The 26,469-nt window shown below is 36.0% G+C and overlaps 4 protein-coding genes across 6 annotated transcripts; 1 reads left to right on the top strand and 3 right to left on the bottom strand.

The window, feature by feature from the left end:
- Positions 1–954: 954 nt before the first annotated feature.
- Positions 955–3,988, bottom strand: LOC130731524 (NEP1-interacting protein 1-like). Its single transcript, XM_057583831.1, has 5 exons — positions 3,720–3,988; positions 3,029–3,180; positions 2,788–2,871; positions 2,156–2,320; positions 955–1,169 (listed from the first exon to the last, which is right to left on the bottom strand). Exons 1-5 carry the CDS (start codon positions 3,856–3,858, stop codon positions 1,026–1,028), a joined length of 684 nt encoding a protein of 227 aa, XP_057439814.1. The 5' UTR covers positions 3,859–3,988; the 3' UTR covers positions 955–1,025.
- Positions 3,989–11,939: 7,951 nt separating this feature from the next.
- On the top strand, positions 11,940–16,780 carry LOC130733108 (calcium-dependent protein kinase 2-like). The gene is made up of 9 exons (XM_057585183.1): positions 11,940–12,632; positions 13,047–13,519; positions 14,409–14,552; positions 14,654–14,806; positions 14,909–15,024; positions 15,298–15,465; positions 15,551–15,678; positions 16,224–16,323; positions 16,401–16,780. Exons 1-9 carry the CDS (start codon positions 12,382–12,384, stop codon positions 16,473–16,475), a joined length of 1,608 nt encoding a protein of 535 aa, XP_057441166.1. The 5' UTR covers positions 11,940–12,381; the 3' UTR covers positions 16,476–16,780.
- A 407-nt stretch (positions 16,781–17,187) lies between these two features.
- LOC130733110 (protein translation factor SUI1 homolog 2-like) lies at positions 17,188–18,737 on the bottom strand. Of its 2 annotated transcripts, none has more exons than XM_057585187.1 (2): positions 18,589–18,737; positions 17,188–17,816 (listed from the first exon to the last, which is right to left on the bottom strand). In XM_057585187.1, the coding sequence occupies exon 2, from the start codon at positions 17,806–17,808 to the stop codon at positions 17,470–17,472; it is 339 nt and encodes a 112-aa protein (XP_057441170.1). In that variant the 5' UTR covers positions 17,809–17,816; positions 18,589–18,737; the 3' UTR covers positions 17,188–17,469. The 2 variants fall into 2 exon arrangements, with proteins under 2 accessions (XP_057441170.1, XP_057441169.1); XM_057585186.1 differs by having other exon boundaries at positions 18,571–18,718.
- A 3,498-nt stretch (positions 18,738–22,235) lies between these two features.
- LOC130733109 (syntaxin-61-like) lies at positions 22,236–26,037 on the bottom strand. 2 transcript variants are annotated; one of them, XM_057585184.1, is made up of 7 exons: positions 25,888–26,037; positions 25,261–25,371; positions 24,274–24,387; positions 23,946–24,124; positions 23,415–23,505; positions 23,160–23,225; positions 22,236–22,596 (listed from the first exon to the last, which is right to left on the bottom strand). In XM_057585184.1, the coding sequence occupies exons 1-7, from the start codon at positions 25,939–25,941 to the stop codon at positions 22,486–22,488; spliced, it is 726 nt and encodes a 241-aa protein (XP_057441167.1). In that variant the 5' UTR covers positions 25,942–26,037; the 3' UTR covers positions 22,236–22,485. The 2 variants fall into 2 exon arrangements, with proteins under 2 accessions (XP_057441167.1, XP_057441168.1); XM_057585185.1 differs by having other exon boundaries at positions 24,274–24,391; positions 25,888–26,024.
- Positions 26,038–26,469: the final 432 nt, after the last annotated feature.

The raw sequence follows: 26,469 nt of genomic DNA, 5'->3' as shown, positions 1-26,469 counted from the left end.
CGAGGACCAATCTCGGCTATTAACTTAACCGTGGGGACTATTTTCAAACTTTACTTCGATGAAGGACCAATCCCAAAACTCGCTAATAGTTCAGAGACCAAAACCATAGTTAACCCAATATATAGGCTTAAATAACCTTTTGGTCCTTGAAATTGTAAAGAGAATCAAATCTGGTCCATGTAAAATTTTTGCATCAAATTGGGTCCCTAAAATTGTTTTTTTAATCTAATTAACTCCTTTTGCTCAATTTTGACCGGTCAACAGTCCAGTGGCAATCCTAGTCAGCTAAGGACGGCCACGTGGATTTTTTCACATCAATTTTAGTCCCTTAAAAAGTATTTTAATCAATTTTAGTTTCTGTTCTTCCACCTTCATGTTCTTCCACTTTCACCTTCTTCCTCTTCCTCCATAACTCAAATCACATAAATTCAAAAGGAAGAACAAGGTGAATGTGATAAACATATAGTTTTTTTTAGGGTTTTGAATTTCTAGGTTTAAGGATTTGAGTTATGGAGGAAGAGGAAGAAGGTGGAAGAGGAAGGTGGAAGAACAAGGACTAAAATTGATTAAAATATTTTTTTAAGGGACTAAAATTGATGTGAAAAAAGTGCATGTGGCCATCCTTAGCTGACTAGGCTTTCCACTGGACTGTTGACTAGTCAAAATTGAGCAAAATGACTTAATTAGATTAAAAAAACAATTTCGGGGACTCAATTTGATGCGAAAATTTTGCAGGGATCAGATTTAATTTCCTTTACAATTTCAAGGACCAAAAGAGTATTTAAGCCCAATATATAATATTGAAACTCTAAAACTGAAGTAAAAACCACAGTCGTGGTGTTAAAGGAAGTGTTTAATTAACTTGTTATGAGGATTATATGTGAGCTATGAGACGTTTCGAATGATGGTTAAAACTTACAAAAGGAGAGACGAGTATTGTAGCAATTTTTTCTTTTGCCTTAAATTTTTCTTTTCTTTGCACAAAAAATGTCTTACGTGTTCACAAATAAATGACAAAAACGCTATTATTCATGAATATGGTAATCAGAAACAAAAGTTCTACACATGGGACATGATCCTTGTTGGACTAACCACTTATCTATACATTCTAAATGAAAAATGTGGCCACATTTAGGAAGTATTCTGACTAGCTCTTCATCCTCAAAATCCTGCAAATCAAAATGTAAGACCATGGAGTTAGTTTAGTTGTATAAGATGACTTCATTGATATTGCGTGAAGAATTAATATTTTCATACTATCTAAGGACATGTAAATGAAACAATTATGTGATACGACTATTGTAGTTATCTTATGGTTCTCGATGGTTGGATATTTTTATTTTTATTATCTCCATATATTATCCTATTCCTGAGCTTAGTTTTTTTTTCTCTTTATTAATATATTTGGATTTCCAGAAAAATAATAATTAATTGAAAAAAAATAACAATGTATGTATGTTTTCCATGTCTAGCTTTTTTAACGGTCAAACCAAGCATAAAGAGAGGAATTGATCATCAAACAAGATCAGACCTAGATCAAAAGGACCCTCCTCGACTCATACATTATTAAAATAAGAGAAAGCAAGTTTTGACATAAAATAAACAATCATATTACATTCACGTTTCACCATGAACAAAATTACAAAAGAGTGTGTACCCAAACCATAGAGAATATTTTTTTCACTTGTTTTAATTTTTTTTGTTGAAATTACTTGTTACAATGTTACAACATAATAATGTTTCCATTCAAAAAACATAATAATGTTTGGTCGCGAGATACTTAAAACTATTATTTTTTTTTTGAAGAAAAGGTATTTTAATCAAATATTATATTAGTAAAACAATTCTTGCAACCAAAGTTTTAGTGGCCCCGTCATAAGTTTTTTTGAAGTAGTTGATTTATTGGTATCCCCAAACCAACTTCTGTTTGCTTTCCTTGAACCAATAAATTTTCACACGCATCAGAGATGATGTTTGTGACGTGAGGAATGATTTACTCACACTCCACTTTTTCTTGTATCATATCTTTTTTCAATATTTTTTTTTTATATTTCTCTCTGCATTTCTTGTACTCTTTTTCCTTTTTTTCGATATTTTCTTATTCCTTTGAGGTTGAGGTGAAAAAGAAGGGTAAACAAAACATTATTTTTCTCACCTGGAAGCAAATTGAGCAGCAAGATTTATTGCATAGTTTCATTATTTTGTTGGAGTTGAACCGGTGGAAAGGAAGCTTCAGAATGAAGTTCTGGGGCATCCCTTTCACTCCCTTGATATCATAAATATCAGATACTCCTCCGTAAGCTGTTTCTGGTGTGTTGATCTGAAACAAATGAGTTTCACCAAAATGTGATTACAAGTTTGATTCCAAGTACTAATAGGTGCATGTTTGAATGAGCCTTTTTTTCTCATAATCAATTTTGACATCTAAAATTTACTCACATTAGTTTTTTTCGCAAAATTGATTTTGAATTTTGAATTCATATATAACGCATGTTTGAAAACTCTTCTATAATTAATTTTGAAGTTAAAATAAATGCCGCAAAGAAGCTTCGGTGGGTAGTTCCATAGTGTAAAAATTGATTATGAGAAAATAGAAGTTGATTTTGGCTTTTGAATCAGTTATGATGCATGTTTGGAAATCCTTATACAATTAACTCTAAAGTTAAGATTAATTCTGAGAAAAAACTTATGTGAGTAGGTTTTGGTAATCAAAATTGATTATGAGAAAATAGAAGTGCTTGCAAAACATGCACTAATTTGACGTTTAGTTAGCTTTTAAATACTTACATGCAACTGATAGGCATGTGCAACAGTAGGACATATCAATTCCATAAAGACTTTCCCATTAAATAAACTGCTTAACAGGGCAACCTGCAATTCAACACAGCAAAACTTCAAGGTAAGAAGTGTAAAATCAATCACTCTAGCTACTAGCCACTAGTTACTAGTAATAGAATTAATCAAGGCCTTAGGAAAAGGGATGAACCATTAAATTGCCAAATTATGGGAATAGTAGTATTATTTATACCTTGAAAAATGACTCATCAACAGCACCAAAATTTGTCAATTCTATGGCTGCAATTGCCCCTGTGATGGCTCCTTTGCCAGCCCCATCAAGAAAACCAGTTTCTGTAGTCTGGCCTCTGATTGCTCCAGCAATTGTTCCTATTATTGACCCTCCTGTACCAAGATCCAACATTGCTCTTAACACTATTTCAAGTGACTTCACACTATGAAGTGTTAATGGAAAGCACTATTTTATCTTCAATTTATTTTTCTGTTTGTTCCTTTCATTGTTTACCTGAGCCATCTTCTGTAACTATATATAGCTTAATCAAACTTGCATTAATTTCAGTTGCTTTGAGACATTAAGTGTAGTGTTTGAGTCTTTGAGAGGCCTTAAACTTAGAGCATGTTTGGTTTCACGTTTGCAAGTGTTCAGAATCAATTTTTTGGTGTTTGGATGTTTCTTTTCAAAATTGACTCCAGCAAGCTGCAAAATCAATTGTATCCAAACATAAAAACCACTTCACTTTCAACTAATTTCTATCATAATCAATTCTATAAGGAATCAGTTCTAATAACACTCATCCAAACACTAACTTGCATGCCTAGATTTTTAGATGTATAACATTATATACCAATGTTTTTGAAAGACCTTGTGTAGTGATTTAGTGATATCTGCTACTAACAAATAGAATAAGAGAAGTGCATCATACCTAGGATCAAAATGCAGGTAAATGCAGCAAAAAGAACACTCTCCACAGCTACCATGAATGCCCCAACTACAGAACCGCCAGAAAGAGCTTCCTTACACCTTTTAACTGCTGCTATTTTACCAGAAAACCACTTGGTCATTGTGAGAGAATTGAAGGTAATAGACTTTTTCAGATTGGGAGGATAGGAATGATGCAAGTGTAATGCTTGAAAATGATGCAGTTAGAGAAGCATTTATAGGCTGAGAAAAGCCACGTTAGCAAAGTTTCTATAAGAAAAATCTTTACATTCCATGTCCATGGATGCGGCTAAAAATGGAATTTGAGTAATGATTGTTAATTGTACATAAAAAAACATGGCCAGCCTTACTACAAAGTTTTTATATTGCAAAATAATAAGGACACATGTATACACACTTGTTTGACCTTTTTTTCTTATCTGCATTAATAAATAATGTATAAGTGATGTCATGATTTAGATATTTTTTATGATTTAACTAACAATGTAGTGTTGAATCACTGAATACGTGTATCCCCCTTGTGAATTGATAGAAGTTAGAGGTCATTGTTAAATAAAAGACTGTTACTGTGAATGAGAGCACTGAAATTGTGAAACATAAACTATTTCCCAGCTCCAAAATCTCATAAACTGCAACATTTTGGGAGTGTGCACCATATATCACTCAGAGCAGGCAAAAGAATGGGGAACCGCCCTGTGCTATGGACATGAAAAATAAAACTCTGAATAGGCTTATTGGATACCGGTTGACTACAATGTGTACAGACTCTCATTACAATTCATAAGATGAGTTTCATTTATGTTTTACCTTAAAGTGAGGAGTGAGGACTAATGTCAATTTGCACTACTGGTGCTAATAAATATCCAAATATAACAACAATAATATATATTCTGGTTGCTGTATCACCTACGAAAAAAAAATAGAAATAAAAGACAAAACATGGTAGTTTAATTACCACCAAATTGTTCTTGGTTTTATTCATTTGTTTTTAATTTGTCTGTTGGGGTCACCTTATTGGCTACCTAAACCAAACTATAACCATTAATTACTTTTCATTGTTGATATGAAGTGAGTGGTGTAGATAAATCATGATGTAGAATGTGAATATATGTCAATCAAAACTCTAATTAAATTAAATTTGGTTTAAGTGGTACATGTTTGATTTCAATTAAGTAGGATCTTAAATTTGAATTGTGATTGAAAAAAATTCCTACTATGAAAGTTAGGCCATATCTAGGATGTGAATGTTGTGTTGACTAGAGCAAGATTGTCTCTCATAAAAGTTACATGTATTAAAAAAATTAAACAATCAGTAAAACCAAGTGATGCTCCATTGGGATTCATCTAGCTCTCATTGGTCAAAAGGGACCTTAAACCATTGGCTGGTTTGATCTCAATGTTGTTCTGTTGTTGTCAGTTAAATTTAAACCTGTGTAAGTACTTAGGAGCTTTTGCCACAAAAATATTAACTGATGTGGTTGTTGGATTGGCTATGTTACAGTCTGAGTAGTTCATATTTCTTGCAATCAATAAAGGAAGCTTTAGATATTAAGAACTACTTAGGCAGTTTCAACAAAGAAAAACAGGAAACTAACTAAAACAAGGTGCTGGAAAGGTGGTTCCTGGTTATATTGCTTCTGTGGGCTGAGATAGAATAGAAGTTCATAAATAACAAGTGACTTAATTGCATTAACTCATGGGTAGATATTGCTATGATATTAAGCCTCCAAGTACACGTCAACTTCAGCTGTACTATATTAGTTTTTTTTTCTACAATAAATACTAGAGATGGGGCTACAATATTTAATATATTTGATTTGCAAAATATTATCAAGCCAGACAAATATTTGGTGAGATATCTTTGTTTATTAAAATAAGGGAAAAGTTTTGGAAAAGGAACACTATTTTGACTTAAATTAAACACATTTGTATTACCACAAGTTAAGCCATAAATTGCTTTTTGTCTGTATCATTTTTATTGAGGTAGACTTTGTCTGTTCTTATGTCACAATTAATCGAACTTCACCTAATTCTAATTCAACTTGAGTTTTAGAGATTTAGTGAGTCTTTCATAGCAAACACGTGGAACTTGTTTTAACCCATATATAGGCTTTATTCAGCTTACTTACTTCTTCGTCTAGCACGACCCAAGCTAATGGCTACTGGGTGCAATGAGATTTGATGTTTGGAAACAGATTGTTAAACTACATCTAAATTCAAAATTAATTTTGAGAGAAGCTCTAATAAATAGCTTAGTAGCTTCTATACTCAAGAATTTATTATAAGAGAAAGAACTGATTCAAATATATATGTTAATTTAATTAGTAATCTTAAGAGTAGTTTGTGCATAATTTGAATTTGAATTTATAAGAGAAAGAACTGATTCAAAAAATGTGAAGCACAATATACGTTAATTATATGAACTATAGTAGTTACGTATTTATGAAACAAACATCACATACCAATTTACACTGTAAGAGTTCAGCTAAAAACTGTAACTGGTGTGCCAAACCATCACTTTCCAATTTATGAAACAAATATCACAATCAAATTTGCGAGAGCATCACTGTGTGCATGATTGCATCACAATCATGAATGCATGATTACATAGGAAAATATTTATGCACGACATATTGAGACATTTCTAATATACCATTTGGTGGGGGTTTTAACTGCCGCAAACTTTAGCGGCCGTTAAAACTGCACTACTTGATGTGTTTGACATATCATTTAGTGAAGTTTTACCGCCGCTGTGACTTTAGCGGTAATTAAAGTTGCCAAAAAATAATGTGTGAGAAAATATAGAGATATTCTATATATCCTATAAGAGCTCTTAGATGGCTGCTAAAGTGACCACAATATCCGTTCTCATTTTTTTCTTAGGAGATGACATCATAGGGCTCGCAGAACTAGTTGCTGCAGCATGGTGTTTCCAATCAATGGTGGTCCCGCTCTACTTTGCCTAATAATGCTCTTGACATACATATTGCTGTAGAGGATAGAAGTTCAACTCCTCACGCCATTTTTGGATATTGTTTTAGTTTTAGGTTTTGAAATTTATATCATATTTAGCTCAAAAGTAAAATACTCTCAAATTCCCTCTGATTAGAAGTTACAAGTCTTAACTTTTGAGTAAACATGTTTTGAATTTGTACAAATCATGATACACTTGTGGACTATTATGGACTTTTTAGTTGATCGAAAGAAAGCACAAATGTCTAGAGAAATACCAAAATGAGAGATTAAACATTTCAAAAACTTACAATGTCTCACGGAAGTGGAACAGGCGTAGAGAGAGATGCATTTTGATCTTGCCATGCGCCCTTAGCCATAATCTAACGAGAGGTGCGACACAAAATGTCTTAAGTTATGGCACACATCACCTGTATGAAAAAGAACACGCGGGAAGACCGAATAGTATAGTACACAAGCCCAAAGCCCATTCTGCCCAAGGGCCTTGAACCCCCCCCCCCCAACAAGCCCAAGTCTGAAAAGCCAGACCATCAAGACTTGGAGAACTGTTATGAGGATCCCGACAGACCGAGTGTAAGCTTTGGTCCAAATCATCAAGAGACCTCCCGACAGACCGAGTATAGGCTTTGGTCATGATCGGGGAGCGACCAAACTACCCTTGAAGCCGGGGGTAGGAAGAAGGTGAGGGACACGGTGAAGCTGGGACGGTTGGAGAAGGTCCCGGGAGGGGCTCCTGCAAGGGTCTCTAATGCCAAAGTAAGAAGTTTAGCAAGGGGGAGTAAGTGAGTAATGAGATGAAGAGATGAGTTACCTTCCAAGGAGGGGGAGCCCCCCTTATATACCTGACTTGGAGCTAGGTTTACGCCATGCAACGTCATGCATGGCTAGTGCGCGGGCTCCTCCCAGTCGTTGGATCCTCTGCTATTCCTGCGGCACTAGAGGGATCCTGCGGTCCAAGGCCTTCCATGTTGTAGGCCTATCCTCTAGCTTTTTAGGGTGGTTGAGGGAAGTCAACTCCTAGGTTATAGGGCCCACCATTGTCCTTTGTGGGAATGTGGAGCCAAGCCTAATTACTTTTCAGGTTCCCAGAACAGTAGTCCCCCAGCTCTAGTCCAATGATTCAGTGGGGCATGAGCTTAAAGGTAATCCCCCCACCCGATCTCCCTACGCCTTGTGACATGGGCCTATGGGTGGACGGTTGGTGGTTTCGACTCCGACCAGCGGTCTGGGCGCTTCTCCCCTTCCCCGCCTTCTAGTCTTGGCTAGGTCATAGAAAGAGGGACGGTAGGGTTAGAAGACGCTGGAAAAAGAGTTGAAGGACTTGAAGGCTGCTCGTCAAAAGGAGCTTGATGAGGTCGTCGTCCTGAAATTAAGAGGAGAACGCCCGATTGTCGGAAGAGGTGAAGCTGATTTCGTCCGACAAGGGGGACTTGGAAGGAAAAGTTAGCTGGCTTGGAGGCGGACAAGAAGAGGTTAGGGGCCAGCTTGTCGAAAATAAACAAGGTCTCTTTCAACAACGCGGTGAGGCAGATTAAGGTGGTGCATCCGCGTTTGGACTAATGTGTACCTTAGGTTCTTTATGCCTAGGATTTTATAGAGTTTGGGATTGCGCGGTTCGAGGCGATCATGAGCCCCTAGTACGTCCTCGAGCTCAGTGCCTTTGTCTTGGGTGTTGGTCTATAATTACGTAGTTGGTCGGTCGGGGTTGGTCGTCCCTAGTCTCGGTCGGGTGAGGAGAAAGCATGATCGACCCGGGGGGTGATCGGCTGGCGCCAATTGATCGGGGAGCGATCAAACTACCCTTGAAGCCGGGGGTAGGAAGAAGGTAAGGGACACGATGAAGCTGGGACGGTTGGAGAAGGTCCCAGGAGGGGCTCCTGCAAGAGTCTCCAATGCCAAAGTAAGAAGTTTAGCAAGGGGGAGTAAGTGAGTAATGAGATGAAGAGATGAGTTACCTTCCAAGGAGAGGGAGCCCCCCTTATATACCTGACTTGGAGCTAGGGTTACGCCATGCGACGTCATGCATGGCTAGTGCGCGGGCTCCTCCCAGCCGTTGGTGTTGGATCCTCTGCTGTTCCTACGGCACTAGAGGGATCCTGCGGTCCAAGGCCTTCCATGGTGTAGGCCTATCCACTAGCTTTCTAGGGTGGTTGAGGGAAGTCAACTCCTAGGTTATGGGACCCACCGTTGTCCTTTGTGGGAATGTGGGGCCAAGCCTAGTAACTTTTCAGGTTTCCAAAACAGGTCCAAATCATCAAGAAACCTGCTCAGATATCCATATTCATCCCTTGATATGGTCATAAAGGATGTTGATGGTACTGACCAATTTTCTGTTCTCCATTAAAATTATATCAAGACTACTTGATTCTCTCCTTTGTTTCATTTAGATTTATTGAATGGAAGTATATAAGGGTACGTAACCCAATAATAAAATAGAGAGGAAAATACCAAATAGAAAATAAGATTACAAGGATAAAGGAAAAAGGAGAAAGGAAAGCACTTCCCAAAAGCCCCTATACATAGCCTAAAGAGTTTCGCACTGCCACTGTTTCGTATAATACCTCAATCACTTCTCTGAACAATGCTCACTATTGGAGACCCTGATTATATAAGAGACACCTCATATCAAATAACTTGTTTATCTGAATTCTCAAGGCGGAATAATATTTTATTCTTATTCGTGGACAACTTATAGCATGTTTGGTTCTATGATTGAATTGTTCTTCAATCACGTATGATTAAAAATTACAAGTCCTAGCTCTTGAATACTACATCGAATTATGTGTATATTGGAACCAAACATGCACTTAGAAATGCATTTTCAGTAGCTTCAAAGACATTTTCATGTTTGGAGATTTTGAAGCTAATAAGAATAACTTGTGTGTGCTGAACATTTGTGAAGAGGGGAAGTAATTTTAAAAGGATTAAAAGTGTATTAATGTTTTTTAACCTCTTCATTTTATTGAATGTAGCTTTGAAACGAGTACCAAACACAAAAATGACATAGACAGTAATAATTGTTGCTTTAGGAGCTCTTTTTTTTTTTTTTGGGTCAAATGTTGCTTTAGGAGCTCAACTAATATAACTTCAGAGCTATGTTCTTTCTAGCTTCCAAGACACAATATATAGTAATTGTTGCTTTAGCATTGTCGTCACTCAAGTCTTTTTTTTAGTCCAAATGTTAAGGAAGAGTTAAGCAAAAAAGCAAAACCACATTTGTATATAGATAGGCCCAAAATCAGGGAAAAACAAGTATGGCCTTTAGACGTAGTTTGGGTACTAACTGGAGACATGTATTCCCCATTTGAGGGCTTCATATTATATGATGTGTATGCGCATCCTTTACTGCAGACTGCAGTCTCCAAAAGTGATTAACATACATGTTTAGGAAGAAATGAAGTGATTAAGTGCGTGTAAGCGTGTTTGTATATATGGTAAAAAAATCATGGTAAGACAAAATAGTGGTGGATAGAAGTAATTTTTCTTAACTTGTGTGGTTGTTCACATGATTAGCTTCACAATACCTGATTTTTCAAGACAATAAAATTATTGGTTTGAGTTGATGTGAAATTTTCAATCAACTAATTATTCAATTCTATAATTTAGTTTAATGCTAAAATCTAAAAGTCAATTAATCTAATACACAAAAGTAAAAACTCTAAAAATCAAAATCTAATTTTAATTTGAAGCGATCCTTTTCTTTTTTGGGTAAAATTTGAAGCGATCCTTAAAAGCAAATAAATTGAGGACTCAGCAAATCGGTGTCATATATAAACTACAATATGATCAGACATATTTATCTGCTGAATTATGTTGGAGAATTTATCAGAAAGTGTATGATTCAGTCATAAAAGAAAGGCAAAGAAAATAAAAACCATGTCCTTGTTAATGCTTGTGATCAAGGTTAAGCTGGTGCAGTTCCTAATGAGGTTATTGTGTACACGTTGCATAATGAGCTGCTCGTGTACACGTTTTCTTGTTTCAACGCCAACTACTGCCAAAGATGCCATTATTTTCCAAGTGTCCACGCTTTGATTTACGTATCAATTGGTCTGATCACTTTTCTCATGATAATAAAATAGATAGGGTTAAATAACTTTTTTAGTCAGGAAACACAATTTTGATGCTCAAAAAAAAAATTCTTGAGTTTTGGTCCTTTCAATATGAAAATATCTGCGTTTAGTCAGTGTTGATATAACATCACTATATTAAGTGATAATGTGGATGACGAAAATCCAAGTCAACAATGTTATGTGTGCTTCAAAGTGGATTAGCGCCAACATGGGTTGACACAACTGATTTCAAGTTCCGGGTTTAGCTCTCACCTCCCAAAGGTCGAGGGTTCGAATCTCCCTGGTGTCAGTAAAATCTCTCCAACATGCCACTGACGCCCTGCCCGGTAGTCTGGAGGTGCTTTCTCTCTGTTCTACCATTTTTGTAACAAAAAAAAAAGTGGATTAGCAAACCTCACATCATTGATAGCATCCCGATCGCAGAATGTGTTTACCTCCACTTGAGCCCAGGGGCGGACCTATGTAGGATTGAGAGGGTTCAACTGAACCCCCTGAACAAAAAAAAAATTGCACTTAATTTCCTATATAATTTATTTTTGAACCGCCTGAAAATTTTAAATTATACTAGTAGACTAAATTTTACACCTAATTGCATCAAAGACCCACCTATTTACACAACTATAATTTGTATAATTTCTCATGTATAAACATATTAAAGTTGTTTTTAATTATATTTTTACCGATATGTTCATTTGAAAAATTTGAACCCCCTGATCTCGAGGTCTTGGATCCGCCACTGCTTGAGCCTGAAGAACACGGACCACATCAAGGCAATCCGAGGCACACACTAACAGTTCGACGGCCCAAAGTTCAGAATAGTTAGCCGAATTTCTCTATTTATTTTTTTAGTGTCAACAAATTTATTAATTTACTCTGAAATAAATAAATAAATAAATTATGTTAGAATTATTTCCTATTTTGAAAGAACATAGTCTATAGTTGTTAATGCGCGTATGACGTATCCATCCAAACATGAGATGTGATGTTATTATTGTGTTGGACGCATCTATGATTCGGTCCTTCACTCATATGACCAGATCAGGAATTCTCACGTTATCGACGGTCAAGTTGACACGAATATAATCTTAACAAAAATTTCTATATAAATATTCAAATGCTGTACTTATATTTGTTTTTATCTAAGGAACAACGTGAGAGATTTAAGAACTAAGAAGGAAGCTTCTCATGATTCTCTACTATGATATGAACTCTGTTGTCTCTCTTTGTTTTAGTCGTAGGTAAATACGCGTATGAAACACCTGACTTGTTCCTTGTTACTGGTTCCATTTTAAACTCAATTCTTGTTCCAGTTAGTTACCACCTTGATCCTTTCCTCAGACACCCTTTTGAATAAAGCATCAAACATTGGCTTCTCCTACACCACACTCTATGCATATTCTTCCCCTGCCATCATTTGGATCTTTTTTCTATTTAAGTTTTTGCATTTTCAGGATTTGATTTCTGATCCAAAGCTTCATAGTGTAGTGATCAATCTGCATAGTTTGATTGGATTCTGATCTGGGTTCAATCCTTTTTTATGCTCTAACTGAATCACTTTAATCAAAATCTCTTTTGTTCTTCTGTTTTTGTGTCATAATCATGGGTGTTTGTCTGAGTAAAAAAGGATCAGAGCCAAGGCACATTGGGCACAAACATGGTAGTGGTGGTGGTGGTGTTGTGCACAATCACAAAAATACCCCTTCTCATCAACCTTACCAATTACCTAACAAACATGAACCTAAGAGTCCATGGAAGCCCACTGTTCCAGCACCAAGCGCAAGACTAAGCCCAAGCCCAAAGCCTGTTCACAGGCAAGACACAATTCTTGGGAAACCATTGGAGGATGTCAGGTAATTAACTCTCATATTGATGAGATTTTGTGACATATTACTGTAATGCTCTAATCTCATAATGTTTGCAGCACCAGTTCTATATGGTGTTGCTGGGAGATCCAAATTTTCTGTCTCCATTTGGTGTCCAATTACCCGTCTCACAAATAAAATTGTGACATGTTATTAAAAAACTACCATGTAAGGTTACAATTGACATCACACAATTTTATTGGTGAAAACATGGAAGAAAACATATATGATATATGTCATATCTAATAAAGTCCCAGCTGCATCAATATCTTAGTAATATGTCACAAAAATCTCATCAAAATTTTTATATTATCTTATTAATATGTGACAAAATCTCATTGATATCTGCACCAGTACCTGAGTTATATGTGACAAAATCTCATCAATACTTCTTATTATCAGGCAATTCTACACACTTGGGAAAGAATTGGGGAGAGGCCAGTTTGGGGTGACTTACCTCTGCACTGAGAATTCAACTGGATTGCAATATGCTTGCAAGTCCATTTCAAAGAGGAAGCTTGTTAGCAGAGCTGATAAGGAGGACATCAAGAGGGAGATTCAGATCATGCAGCATTTGAGTGGACAACCCAATATTGTTGAGTTCAAAGGTGCCTATGAGGATAAACAATCTGTTCATGTTGTCATGGAGCTTTGTGCAGGTGGTGAGCTTTTTGATAGGATCATTGCCAAGGGCCACTACAGTGAAAGAGCTGCAGCTTCAATATGCAGACAAATTGTTAATGTTGTCCATATCTGCCATTTTATGGGTGTCATGCATAGGGATCTCAAGCCTGAGAATTTCTTGTTAGCTAGTAAGGATGAAAAAGCACTTCTCAAGGCCACAGATTTTGGCTTGTCAGTCTTCATTGAAGAAGGTACAATTTTTTATCCATTCACTGGTCTTTCTTGTTAATAGCTTGAAAAATTTAATATCTGTGGTTTCTGGTGCTATAAAGCTCTCGCTATGTGCGAGATTCAAGGAGGGGTCGGACCCACTTTGTGGATCTAATGTAGGCAGTCTTCCTTGCATTTGTGCAAAAAGCTGAATCCGCGACTTGAATCTATGACCGCCAAGTCACATGGCAGCAACGTTACCATTGCACCAAGGCTCGCCCTCTAAAACTGTAGCATCATATTGAAATTTTAACTGCTGAAGTTTTTAGGGAAATTTGTGTACAATTTTCTGTCTAAAACTTAATCTACCTTTTTAGGCATATGGAGTTTTTTGGAGAAGTCTTGGAATTTTATTCTTTTCTTTCAGATCGAAATTTAATTTGTATAGTTTCTAATAGTGCATTGCCGATACTAGTAATCAGTAGCCTGATTTGTGAAGAATTAGAAAGTTTGAGAACTCTTGAATTTGTTTTATGATCATTTTTTTAGCATGCTGATTTGAATAACTAACTTCATAAGGCTTCTTTTCATTATTCTTCTCTCCTTGTGCATGCATGTAGTTAATCACATTTCAGTAACAATGCTTTTTTCAGATAGACTTCTTTACATTCAAGTTTGTACCTTGATTTATGTACTACTTTTTTTTTCTGTAAGTAGAAAGGAGTGTTCCATTATACAGTTGGTTATAAAGTACACTGGAAATGTACAAGCACGCAGACTAGTGCATGTTTGGAAATCATTCTATAATTGATTCTACGGTCGGAATCAACTTAAGGCAGGAGCTTTCAGAATTGATTCTGAGGAAAGCGAAGCTGATCCAAACATGGTCTTTCACTTTGTACTAAACTTTCTCTGTTTAATTCTTACCAGGAAAGGTGTATAAGGATATAGTTGGCAGTGCTTATTATGTTGCTCCTGAGGTTCTGCGGCGTAGATATGGGAAGGAGATAGATATATGGAGTGCAGGAATTATATTATATATCTTACTATGTGGTGTACCTCCATTTTGGGCAGGTATACATTGAGATTCTGATAATTTCATATTATGATAATCATTTAGTACTAGAGGCTAGCTTTAGGCTTGACTAACTCTTTCCATAAAATATGTGTTGTAGAGACGGAAAAGGGAATATTTGATGCCATATTGGAAGGTCATATTGATTTTGAAAGTCATCCATGGCCAAGCATATCAAACAGTGCTAAGGATCTTGTTCGTAAGATGCTTATACAAGACCCCAAGAAACGCATTACTTCTGCTCAGGTTCTAGGTAGGTTAATTTTAGCACGATTGCTGAATTCTTAAGAATTTTCTTGCTGAATGCAATATAATTTCTTTACTAATTGAATCCATGTATTCTATAAATAATTAGAACACCCATGGCTTAAAGAAGGTGGAAATGCTTCTGACAAGCCAATAGACAGCGCGGTCCTGTCAAGAATGAAGCAATTCAGAGCAATGAACAAACTGAAAAAACTTGCCCTCAAGGTTAGTCCAGTCACAAGCTGCATTAAGAGACCACAATTTCCTTTTATGCTTAACTGCTTATTGTTACATGTGTCCATGGATGATGGATCAACAGTTAAACATAGAAAAAGCTAATTTTAAGCCAATGTCTATTTCAGTCAATAATTACACATTGAGAGACATAAATTATCACTCTAATGTTCTCACCATAACTCTAAATTCGTTAAACCTGTGTGCTATAGGGGTGTGTCTACCGAGTCAAAATAACTGAGTGGATTTTGAAAATTCTTTTAGGTCATTGCTGAAAATCTTTCTGATGAAGAAATCCATGGTTTGAAGGCAATGTTTACGAACATGGACACAGATAAAAGTGGTTCAATCACCTATGAAGAACTGAGGACAGGATTGCAAAGACTTGGCTCAAAGCTTAGTGAAGCTGAAGTGCGACAGCTTATGGATGCTGTAAGCTATTGTTGATTTACAAGATTTTTCATCTATTTTATTTTTCTTTAATATTTTGAACTGACACCCCTTTGCTTGAATTTAGGCTGATGTAGATGGAAATGGCACAATTGACTACATAGAATTCATCACTGCTACAATGCATAGACATAGGTTAGAAAAAGATGAGCACCTTTACAAGGCCTTCCAATATTTTGATAAAGACAACAGTGGGTAAGTCATTCTGTCATGATTTAGGATTTCTTCTCAGATTTGTCACTCTATGGCATCTTTTCCCTTAATATACATTCTCAGCCTCAATTTCTTATGACTTTAAACTTGCATTGTGCCTTCCATTCCCTGTAATCTTTTGGCTTTTGGGTTCAATGTTTAAAGTTAGTTGTCATGTCTATTAACTGAGTTTCATACGAACCTGGACTCCCTGCAATCGGGGAATCCTGCATTCGGTGAAATCAGGGGTCCATAGTTGTCCGACCTTAATCAGACGACTCAGAATTAAAGAGGCTATTGCACACTTAAATAGTCTCTTTATATCTGAATTGTAGGATCGGATAGCTGTAGTCCCCTCTCCCCTGACTTAACTGAATTCAGGATCCTCTGACTTCACTGAATCCGAATTCGTTTCATACACATTTTACAGTTAAATAAACAATGATCAATACCAGAAATCCCATTTCTACCTACATCATTTAGCACATTCATTACAGAATCAAGCGTAATGACACATGTGCCCTTGTTTTGGTTTGATTCCATCACAGGTTTATTACAAGAGATGAACTGGAAACAGCAATGAAGGAATATGGTATGGGTGATGAAGCCACAATCAGGGAAATTATATCAGAAGTTGATGCAGATAATGTAAGCCTATATTTTCTGTTGACTTAAAAGTTTATAATCTTGTTCCATACTTAACACTCAGTTTTGTGGTTTCTTAGGATGGTAAAATCAACTATGAAGAATTTTGCGCAATGATGAGGAGTGGAACCCAACCGCAAGGCAAGTTATTCTGAATCACGCCTTGTCACTGGTTTGAGTGTCTGAAGCCAAGACCCTCTAGTGAAAAGGTGCATGCGTCTTCTGAGTTCGGTGAAGGGATTCCAAAAGTTAACATACGTCATAGGCATGTAAAGCTTCTTATTTCTGTTTTTGGTTTCCTTGTCACTTTAAAGTCTATTTTTGAGTGCTGTTGTAATTTTTTGGACACTAATGAAGTATGGACTCTCACTCACCTGGGAAAGGTGATGTTAGAAGTTAGATTATAAAATTTATTACACTTGAAATCCTCTATTAAAGTTTGTACTTCCACTTTGGGAAACTTTGGTTGCTTGTTACTTATGAGAACTAAATAGTAGCTTGGAGGTCAAGCAAAAATATTAAAGAATTGAAGGTAGTTCTATCATGAACCAACTATCCCGAAAAAGTTATTGGGTGAAGATACATGAATGATTTTATCCGTTTCTAACACGTCCCCTCACGCTAGAGTCCATTCGACTTGAGGTGGGGATAACGCACACACTCAACTATCTTGTACTAAAATTCAACTTTTTATTACAATATTGGGAGCAATAAAGATCGAACTCAATACCACTCAGTGATAGAGTTCTTATACCATGTCATGAACCAACTATCCCAAAAAATTAGGATATTGAGAGAAGACACCTGAATGATTTTATATTATGTTTCTAAGGTTTCTGTGAGTCGCTGAGGAATTGAGTCCATTCATTAACCTAACCATATAACACCCATATATTTCAATCAACAAAAGTCTTATCTCACTCAGTGAGGTCTGTTATACAGATCATTTGATTCATGTTAAATACACAACCAGTACATTGTCTATCACAAGCCTAACACAACCTATCAATCATAAAACAAAAATCAACAAAATATTCCAAACTCCTTACTTATTTCATATACTCAGATGCACTGTCATTATCTTTACTTAATACAAGCATAGCATAGCATGTATATAGTAATAACTAAAAACACAAACACCTTAACTGGTCAGAAACCATGAATCTTGATGCGGTCCTTCTTAACAAGTCCAGCCTGAACAAGGAAGTGAGAAACATTCTTGCGCTGATCACCTTGGAGCTGGATAATCTTGCCGAGTTCCTTGTCATGCACTACGTTCCCGTTGCAGCAGAACTCCTTCTTGAGGTCCTTGAGGATCTTCTCATAGCTGAACTCCTTCTTCAGCCCCTGCACTGTGGTCAAGCTCTTCTTCCCATTCCTCTGCTGTATGCGGACATGTACATACTCTTTCACCCCCGGCGCATCTGATTCTTTTGCCTCCGCGAAAGGGTCAAATCTGTTTGGAATCTGAATTTCCAAATCAACCATCTATGTACCTATCATAAGTCAATTATTCTAAAAGTTTACCTAGCTTGTTCTTAAAACATAGAAAATACACTAGTCTACTTAGCTTGTGCCAGAACTCACCTTTTAAATAGAATAATGTAACTAGATAATTTGACTTAGAGACTAATACCATATATGAACCAACTATCCAAAAGTTTAAGCAGATGAACAAGACACATGGTTGATTTATGTTTCTTTCTATTTACTCGTGATCACCACCGCCTACTTGTGAATTTCCTAATCACTTATCATAAATCTACTATTATCCTAAAAGTTTAACTTGTTTTTAAAACATGGAAAATGCACTAGTCGACCTTACTTTATGTTGAAATCTAAACAATTGGCCATAGACTCTCTAATATCATATTATGAATCAATTATCCAAAAGTTTAAACAAATGGATGAAAAGACATAAATAACCGTCTTCACATTCTATTTACTTGTGATGACTACCACCTAAGGCAGAAATTATTCAGTTTAAGCCACTGCATGATACCACCAAAAGCTCAAGCATGCTAATTGATATCAAACTACAAAGCAAATGCTTATTAAAAAGAACTACAAAGCAAATAAAGGCTCCTAACTTTCAATGTCAAAAACTAAACACCCCTTTCTTTCACATCATATGATTCATATGTAAGAAAGCAAGAAAGCTTTAAAAGTGAAATTAAAAAAGAAAGTGTCTTTCTGTATAATCTTTCAAACAAGAACTTTCAAGACAAAGAGCTAGGAGGAGGATCTCACGTTAAAGGGGAGACGAACCTGTGAGAGAGGAAGGCTGGTAATAAATCAAAGTAGAAGTGAGGAATGGGAAGGGGGAGGTGGGGCATATATAGTATAGTGGGGTGTACCTGAGCAAATTGCAGTGAAATTTTTATGTATAAAGTAATAGACCATGTTAACTATATCTTCAGAAATGTTAAATATTAAAAATTTACATGTTTAAAAAACAATGAGTGAGTACCATGTAGCCAAAATTAGTTATATGGAAATAAGTTTCTGTGAGTAGCTTCCGATAGTCAAAATTGATTATGAGAAAAAATAAGGTCATCCAAACATGCTACGGGAGAAGTTGGATGGAGAGAATCCACATTGAATGATGATTAGTTCACATTGAATGATGATTAGTTCAGGAGTTGGCGTACAGAATATAAGGTTCTTTGGGTGAATGGAGTATCCAATTCCTGATGGGATTGATAACTGGTGGTAAGGCACCCAAACACAAGATAATTTGTGAGGCAGCAAAGGTAGAGAATGAGAGGAAAAAGAATCAAAGACTTAAATTGCTTTGCACATTCTGTTCCCTTGTTCTGGTCCTGTGCTTTGCTGACTATAGATAAGAATTCATTTTTTGTGTCACCTCAATCTTATTTATAATTTTTGTCTCTAGAAGATAGTAAGAAAAGCCCAAGACAAAATGTATTTTTTTTTCAAGTCTTTTGCAAAAGAAAAAGAAATCATTCCATTCCGATCACACTGCAAAGGAGAATATTACAGTATGATTTTTATAGATTTTTTTGTACACTCTATTCTTATAAGAGATTAATTTCTATGCACCGGGCGGTGTAAATAAGTTTTACACCAGCATTCAATCGCATCCCTCCATTTTGTTAGCTCACAATTAATTTTGAATTTAATAATATCTAAAATAGAAAATAGAAAGCTGTGATTGAATGACGGTGTAAAACTTTTTACACTGTCAATGCATAGAAATTAATCTATTTATAAAATATATTGATAGTCTGAATAATTTTAAATATTTAAGTGTTTTGATTGTAGTAAATAAACTCAAGATGTATTGTTAAATTAGCTAAACAAAATATTAATAACTTTTAGGCTTAATACATCAGAAGACCCCTGAATTTGTAAAGGGAATCAATTCCAGGGCCTGGAAAATTTTCGCATCAAATTGGGTCCCTAAGAAATTTTTTTTAATTCAATTAAGACCAAATGCTGCCAGACCTCAATTTTGTCCTAGTCATCAATTACACGTGGCTTTTATAATTATTTTTTAATAAAAAAATTATAAAACATTATTTTTTTAATTCCAACTCATTTATTTAAGTAGAAAAAAAATTAAAAAACTTAATAAATCCCTAATTTAAATAAAATCCCTTAACATGAAACCAGAACCTGCAATCATCAAGAAGAACCCAGAACAACAAAACCAGAACATGAAACCATTCAAAACACAACTTAGCCACTCTTTCAAAGAGAGCAACCAAAATAACAGCAGGGGAGCAAACCGTAACACCTTCTCACAACTACAGAACCAGCAAGTTCAACAAGGCAGAAGCATAAAGCAATCCAGAACCTCAAAACACCATTAAAAGCCAGTTTTCAACCACAATCACACAGTAGTCATCAACCTGATATATTCTCCCAAAAAAACCCATAAAACATCAAACCTGTTTCATCCAGCTTTGGCTAAATTGTCAAAAAGGAAAATAAGGAGTGAAGGAATGGCACAAAGAAGCATTGATGACTCCGCTGCACTTTCCTCACCTCAGTACCAAATCTACAAAAAGGCAAGATCTTCAATGACCCATTAACCCAAACAATCTCAAAATCCAGAATTTAGCTACACCCACTTCTCAAAAGCCTTCCTTTTTGTGCAGCCCAGAAGCACCCCCACCGAACTCACACCAGCAAACCACACCAACCTCAACCCATCCCCACCGCAACCCACAACCACAAATCAACCCCCACCCCCCGATTTGAAAGATGAAGATGAAGGGACCATCAAAACGAGATCCAGATCGAGAGGGAGACAAAGGCCAGCGGAGATGGACCTAGAGTAGTTGAGGAGGAGTATGAGGTGAGGGAGGGGAGGAGGATTTAGATCTGTATCTGGTGGTTTGGGTATGGTGAGGAAGGTGCGGTAGGGGGAGGATGATGTAGGTCTGACGTTGGTGGTGGCTGTGGCGGCGACGGCGGTGGTGAGAGGGAAGAAGATAGTGGTACGATGGAGGTTGATGGAGAAGATGAAATTTCTTAGGACTGAAAGGGTAACCTACAGATCTGGAGATGAAGAATGGATGATGAAGAAGATGGGTGAAGGATTTAATTAGGAATTAGTTTATTAGTGATTTAATTTAATTTAGTAATTAAAGTTTTTTTGTATTAGAGGATGAAGATACAAATTAAGATTAGATTAGGTTTTTTAAATTAGATTTAGGTTTTTATTTACATTAGAGATTTTATTAAGTTTTTTATTTTTTATTTATGCTTTAATATATGAGTTGGATTTAAAAAATTAAGTTCTAGAATTTTTTCAATTAAAAAAAATTAAAATGCCACGTGGAAAAGCTGAGTAGGCTAAAATTGAAGTCACTTCAGCATCAGACACACTTTGGCCTTAATTGAATTAAAAAAAATTCTTAGGGACCCAATTTGATGCGAAAATTTTACAGGCCCTGGAATTGATTCCCTTTACAATTTCAGGGGCCTTCTAATGTATTAAGCCTAACTTTTATTGTTGTTGAAGTCTAATAGCTCCGATAAACTTTGAATTATTTCAATCACTAACAAAATGTAGAGGAGATGAAGACAAATAATGAGATTGAGGTGACACATTTTTTAAATTAAAAACTAAATTAAAAATTAAAAATAGAAAACAAGACTAAAAGCATTTTTGAATGGAGCAGCTAAGCTCCCTCGCAACAATTTCTCCTTCTTTCTTCAGGTCCAAGGTCAACCGAGTGGTGTCTTCGGCTGCTCCCAGACACGTCCGGCGGTGACTAGCTGGATTCCACCAGATACCGGTTGGCTTAAGATCAACGTTGATGGTGCAATCAGTCTCAACCTCCATGCCAGCTGTGGTGGAGTGATCCGAGACCCTGTTGGTTCTTGGGTTAACGGGTTCAGCTGGAATCTTGGTTCCATGTCTTCAGCCAACGTGTTCCTCACAGAGTTATCGGCGGTGAAGTTAGCAGTGGACGCAGCCATGAGCTTAGACCTGCCTCGTGTGATTATCGAGACTAATTCCATGGAAGTTATCGACCTGTTGAGTTCATCAGATATCAGCTCTCATCACTATGAGGAAGTTGCTCGAGGGATTCGTGATCTGCAACGTGAGCATGGCTCACTTGTTTTTCAACATGTGCCAAGGGAGGGGAATTATCTTGCGGATTATTTAGCCAAAGTAGGTCTGAATCTTCTTTATGGGGAGCACTGGTTTGAGTCCCCTTTCGAGGAATGTCACTCTTTTCTTTCTAGGGATAGTCCTGTTGGCCCTGTCTAGTAGCCTGGGTGCTAGGGGTTCTTAGTCCCCTCTCTTGTAACAAAAAAAAAAGTAACATATTTTATTTTACAATATATTTAAAAACAAAAAACAGACAACTCAATATCCAAAACCGAATGAGCCCTAAAAAAAAGGCATCAAACATTAGCAGGAGATGAGAAGATCATTTAAAAAATGAATATAACTAATTCAAATCATATTTGTAGTCAAACTTGTCCATAATCAAAATTCTCATGATTCTTTTGAGTACATTGCTTCCCTTTCAACACAATCAGAATTTTCTACTGCCTTCAGAAACCAAAACCCATTTGATTAATAGACATATCACATGCCCATCAATCTTGTATCTTCTCAAAATCTTGGATCTCTTCTCTTTTCATGTACAAACAGGGCTATAACAGGGCCCATCTCAATTACTAGGTGAAAAATACCAAGATGAAGAGGAAAATGAACAGAGCCAGCAAACCCAATATCATCAAGAACTGACCCTTTGCACTAGCCTTCTTCATGACCATTGCCACTTTTTTCTGAAATCATGAACAAAGAGACATGCATCAATTTACACGTATCAACATTCAAAGTTTTTCCCTTTGAGCGTGTGATGTTTGGAGATTCTTCACATTTGATTCTAAAGCCAAAATCAATTCTAAGGGAAGCTTATGTGAGTAGCTTCTGAGTGCCATAATTTACATCAGTGTTGTCACAATTGGTTTTGGCTGAAAGTGATTTTGATAAAATTGATTATAGTAAAAGTGATTTGTGTTTAGATACATTTATGAAAAAAATGATTTTTGCAGGGTAGTTTGTAAAATCCAATTATGAAATCTCAATTGATTATGTTCAACACAAAACTACTCTATTAATGGAATTGATTTTGGGTCTGACATCAATTCTCCAAGATGTCTCTCAAACACTTAATTGTCATCCAAGAGTGATATTACTTGGTGAAAATTGATTGTGAGTGGGAAACCAAACATACATTTATTCAAGCATGCTATTAATACCAATTAGTGACAGAATCTCAAGTCAGAATGTCAGATAGATCATAAACACTTTGAGGAGAGAATGAGAACTAGGATCAGAAACTCACTTGGACAAAATCTAGACGATTAGTTGTGCTGTCCATCTCATTACCCAGTTCATCTATAATCCTTTCCTGAAGCATCAAGAATTTAAAATGTTTAGAAAGAGGAATTTCTTGTAGACACAAAACAGGAATGAAAACACAGCTTCTATTAAAGACACTTGAAGGAAACACATAACTATTAACTACACATATATTATCTATCCTACTTTTCAAAGAAAAATATCAAGCATCACAGAACAAAGAAACTCTCAGATCTACCTGCGCAACGAGCTCATCGTGTATCGTGAGTCCAACACCTCCAATTCTCTGTACACTTAACGTAAGCTCATCCAACTCCTCATCCTGTTTCCTAACAGCAACAACAGATATGGTATAAATTAAAAGATATAAAATAGCAACCAGTGAGGACAGGCCTTCCCAGAAGGATCCATAAACACTTTGTCACTTTATTTCATGCCTATAGTCAAGTTAAGGTTACCTGCCACCGTCTTTTTTATTTTTTCCTTTATTTCTCTTCCAAATGAAATAAAAAGGGAAACCATCATATTAGTTCTGCTTTGCTTTCTTATTTAGTTGTGACAGGAGGTCCAAACAACACTACAATAATTAGCAAGGATGATAACAAGAAACAAAATCATTTAAGAAAACAGAAATTTACAAGTAGTAGAGCAGCACTAGGATAGTGACCATCATTAGAGTTCAATTGCATGAAGAAGTGCATAGAGCCAATTAGAAGTAGGGCATAAGACAACATGTAAGAGACAGAAAGAAAGGGACAAATAAGTATACTTTATAAGAAGCATCTGCCTATCTGATTCCGAGTCTATGAAATCATCACTATCTTGTGCAGCATATTGGTTGGACGTAGTTTGATGAGAATCAGGAAGCCTCATCAATTCCTTGCGCATCCCATTTATACTTGTATTTGAGCCCTTTCCAGCTTCCACCGCTTTCTTTGTTGTGCGCACCTAATACCATGGAGATGAAAAATATATAATATATAAGTAATAACAAAAGACAAGAGCAACTAATAAAAAATAATACTGAATGAACAAGTTGAGAAAAATTGACTCTCTTTTCCTCAGTCTTACTAAATTTTGGCATAAGTTATTGATACCTGGGTGCGAGCATTGGTGGTCCACCTCCTCCGATTTTCAATCTCCACTTCATCAATGCCATACCAAGAAGGATCTCTTGATGCTACAGAAATTGCTTTGTCCAATTCATCCACCTTTCTATCAAAAAAATAACACATTTCAGCAGTTTGAATAAGTGAAGAAAAAACCACATGGAAAAAAGAGAGCATCTAAACCAAAAACTAACATAGGTTAAGATGGGTGAAGTAAGGCAGAAGATTCATAATAGACAAGGGTGTGCTTATGGAGTTTGAAGTGACTTTCTATCTGTTTACCACTCTCTAAAAGGTGAAAAAAAAAAACACCAAAGACAGAGTAAAAAAAAAAGACTCAAAACATTTCCATTTAACTCCATTTTCACCCCTTTTCTTTCTTTTGACTTTTCCTAGCACACCGAAAGGGAACGGAAGAAATCGTGTCCCCAGGGAAAGGGGGGAGGGCAGAAGGGTTGGATGTTTAAAACAATGAGAACAACAGATGGTACAAAAACATGTCATTCATATCCGCAATAATTTTATGTGGCACTGACTAATTTTCTTTTCCCAATTATGGTTGCCCATTTCTATGTTATGACTCCACCTGATAGGTTACAAAATTATAGGTAACCGTAGTTAGTTAGTTAGTTAGTTAGTTAGAGAGCGAGAGTGGAAATATTTTAAATTGCATGGAGATGCCAAGAGACTTTATCTTAGGATCATTTGTACTTGGGAGAGACCTCGATCTCTCAAATATCTAACAGCTTTGTCTTCCTTTCTTCCTAAGTGCTTATTCCTATCAAGAGGTTTTTGAGCTTACATCAGGATGATTGTTAAATGCAAATACCTCATTTTATTTCTTTCCACAGAAAATTTCCCCTGAGGAAGGATACTCCCTGTACTACCATGTTGGAAGAATAAATAAAAATCATTCAAAACAAAACTTATAGGCCAAGTTGTGGCCGGTTCTGCAAATGCAATGGGCATACATACCTGCCATTCAGTACTTTCACAACCAGCGAGAACTTCCTTTGAAAGACGCTCTCGCTCACCAGCATCAGAAGTGTTTTCCCATTGGTGAAAAGTAGTTTGCAACTTATCAATCTTACCACATAAAAAAAAAACAATTCAGACATCAAACTATAAAATCGACATCATCCTACTCCAAAATAACAACAACAACAATAATGATCATAATAACAATAATGAATGTATACAACCACAAACAAATTCCAACACCCCATTTCCTTTTTCACAATTTTCTGCTCCAATTTCACATACCCGCGAACGAAAGGATGTTTATAACTATAGATCGCAACTGGGTTTTCATCAAAATCCAAACTTTCATGTAAAAAACAGCAAAATCAGATCAATTACTCTAAAGACATTAGAATGAGAAATATCCCAAAATTACTAACAATCGATCAGGAAATCAATCAGATTGGGGATGATGTGAAGTCACGGATCCACTGATACGAAGGATCACACATCAGATTCAAGAGTACAATGTGATTGTTGAAGAAAAATTGCAGATTTTGATTTTCCCAATTGCAGTTTGAAAACGAAAACTAGGTAAATTTTGAAAGGATTGAAGAAAGAAAGAAAGGAAAAAAAGCTTACAGAATCCTGAACCTCCTCCTTGACAACGTAGAAAGGATCTTGAGCAGAGGGCATCCTCCTATCTTGTTCTTTTGCTTTGCTGATGATGCCTGTCTACCAGTGAGACACTCTCTTCCTTTTCATTTCTCAATTTCTTGTTGCCAATGATCAATATCATATGTAGGTTTTATATAATTTAGGATTAATGGTCAAATTAATATTTGATTTTGTAAGACAATTTGATTTTAGTTTATTAAGGGAAAAATGAAGTTTATTAACGATCATTTTTATAATTATTGATTGTTTTTTGCTGTTACTATACGTCATTTTTCTGCCAAAGAATTACAATCAAATTTGGATACAAAATCAATGAGTAATTCACAATTAATCATTTCTTTTAATAAGTAATGGTATTACTACTCTTGGTTTTTATTACTTGTTCCTCTAACTCATAAGTGTGTTGCAGATTTTTTAGCTATGTTTTCTTTTTGTATGAATAACGTTATTTGGATTGAAGAAGTTTTTCAGTCTTTTTATCTTGTTCAGCTTGATGTAACGATCTTTGTGTTTGTTTCTTTTTTTCTAACGGATGAAGCTCGTTTC

This window comes from Lotus japonicus, chromosome 1, assembly GCF_012489685.1.
Source record: "Lotus japonicus ecotype B-129 chromosome 1, LjGifu_v1.2".
Classification (NCBI taxonomy): Eukaryota; Viridiplantae; Streptophyta; class Magnoliopsida; order Fabales; family Fabaceae; genus Lotus; species Lotus japonicus.
Note: the sequence above shows the minus strand (reverse complement) of the source record. Positions and strands in the feature narration are given on the sequence as shown.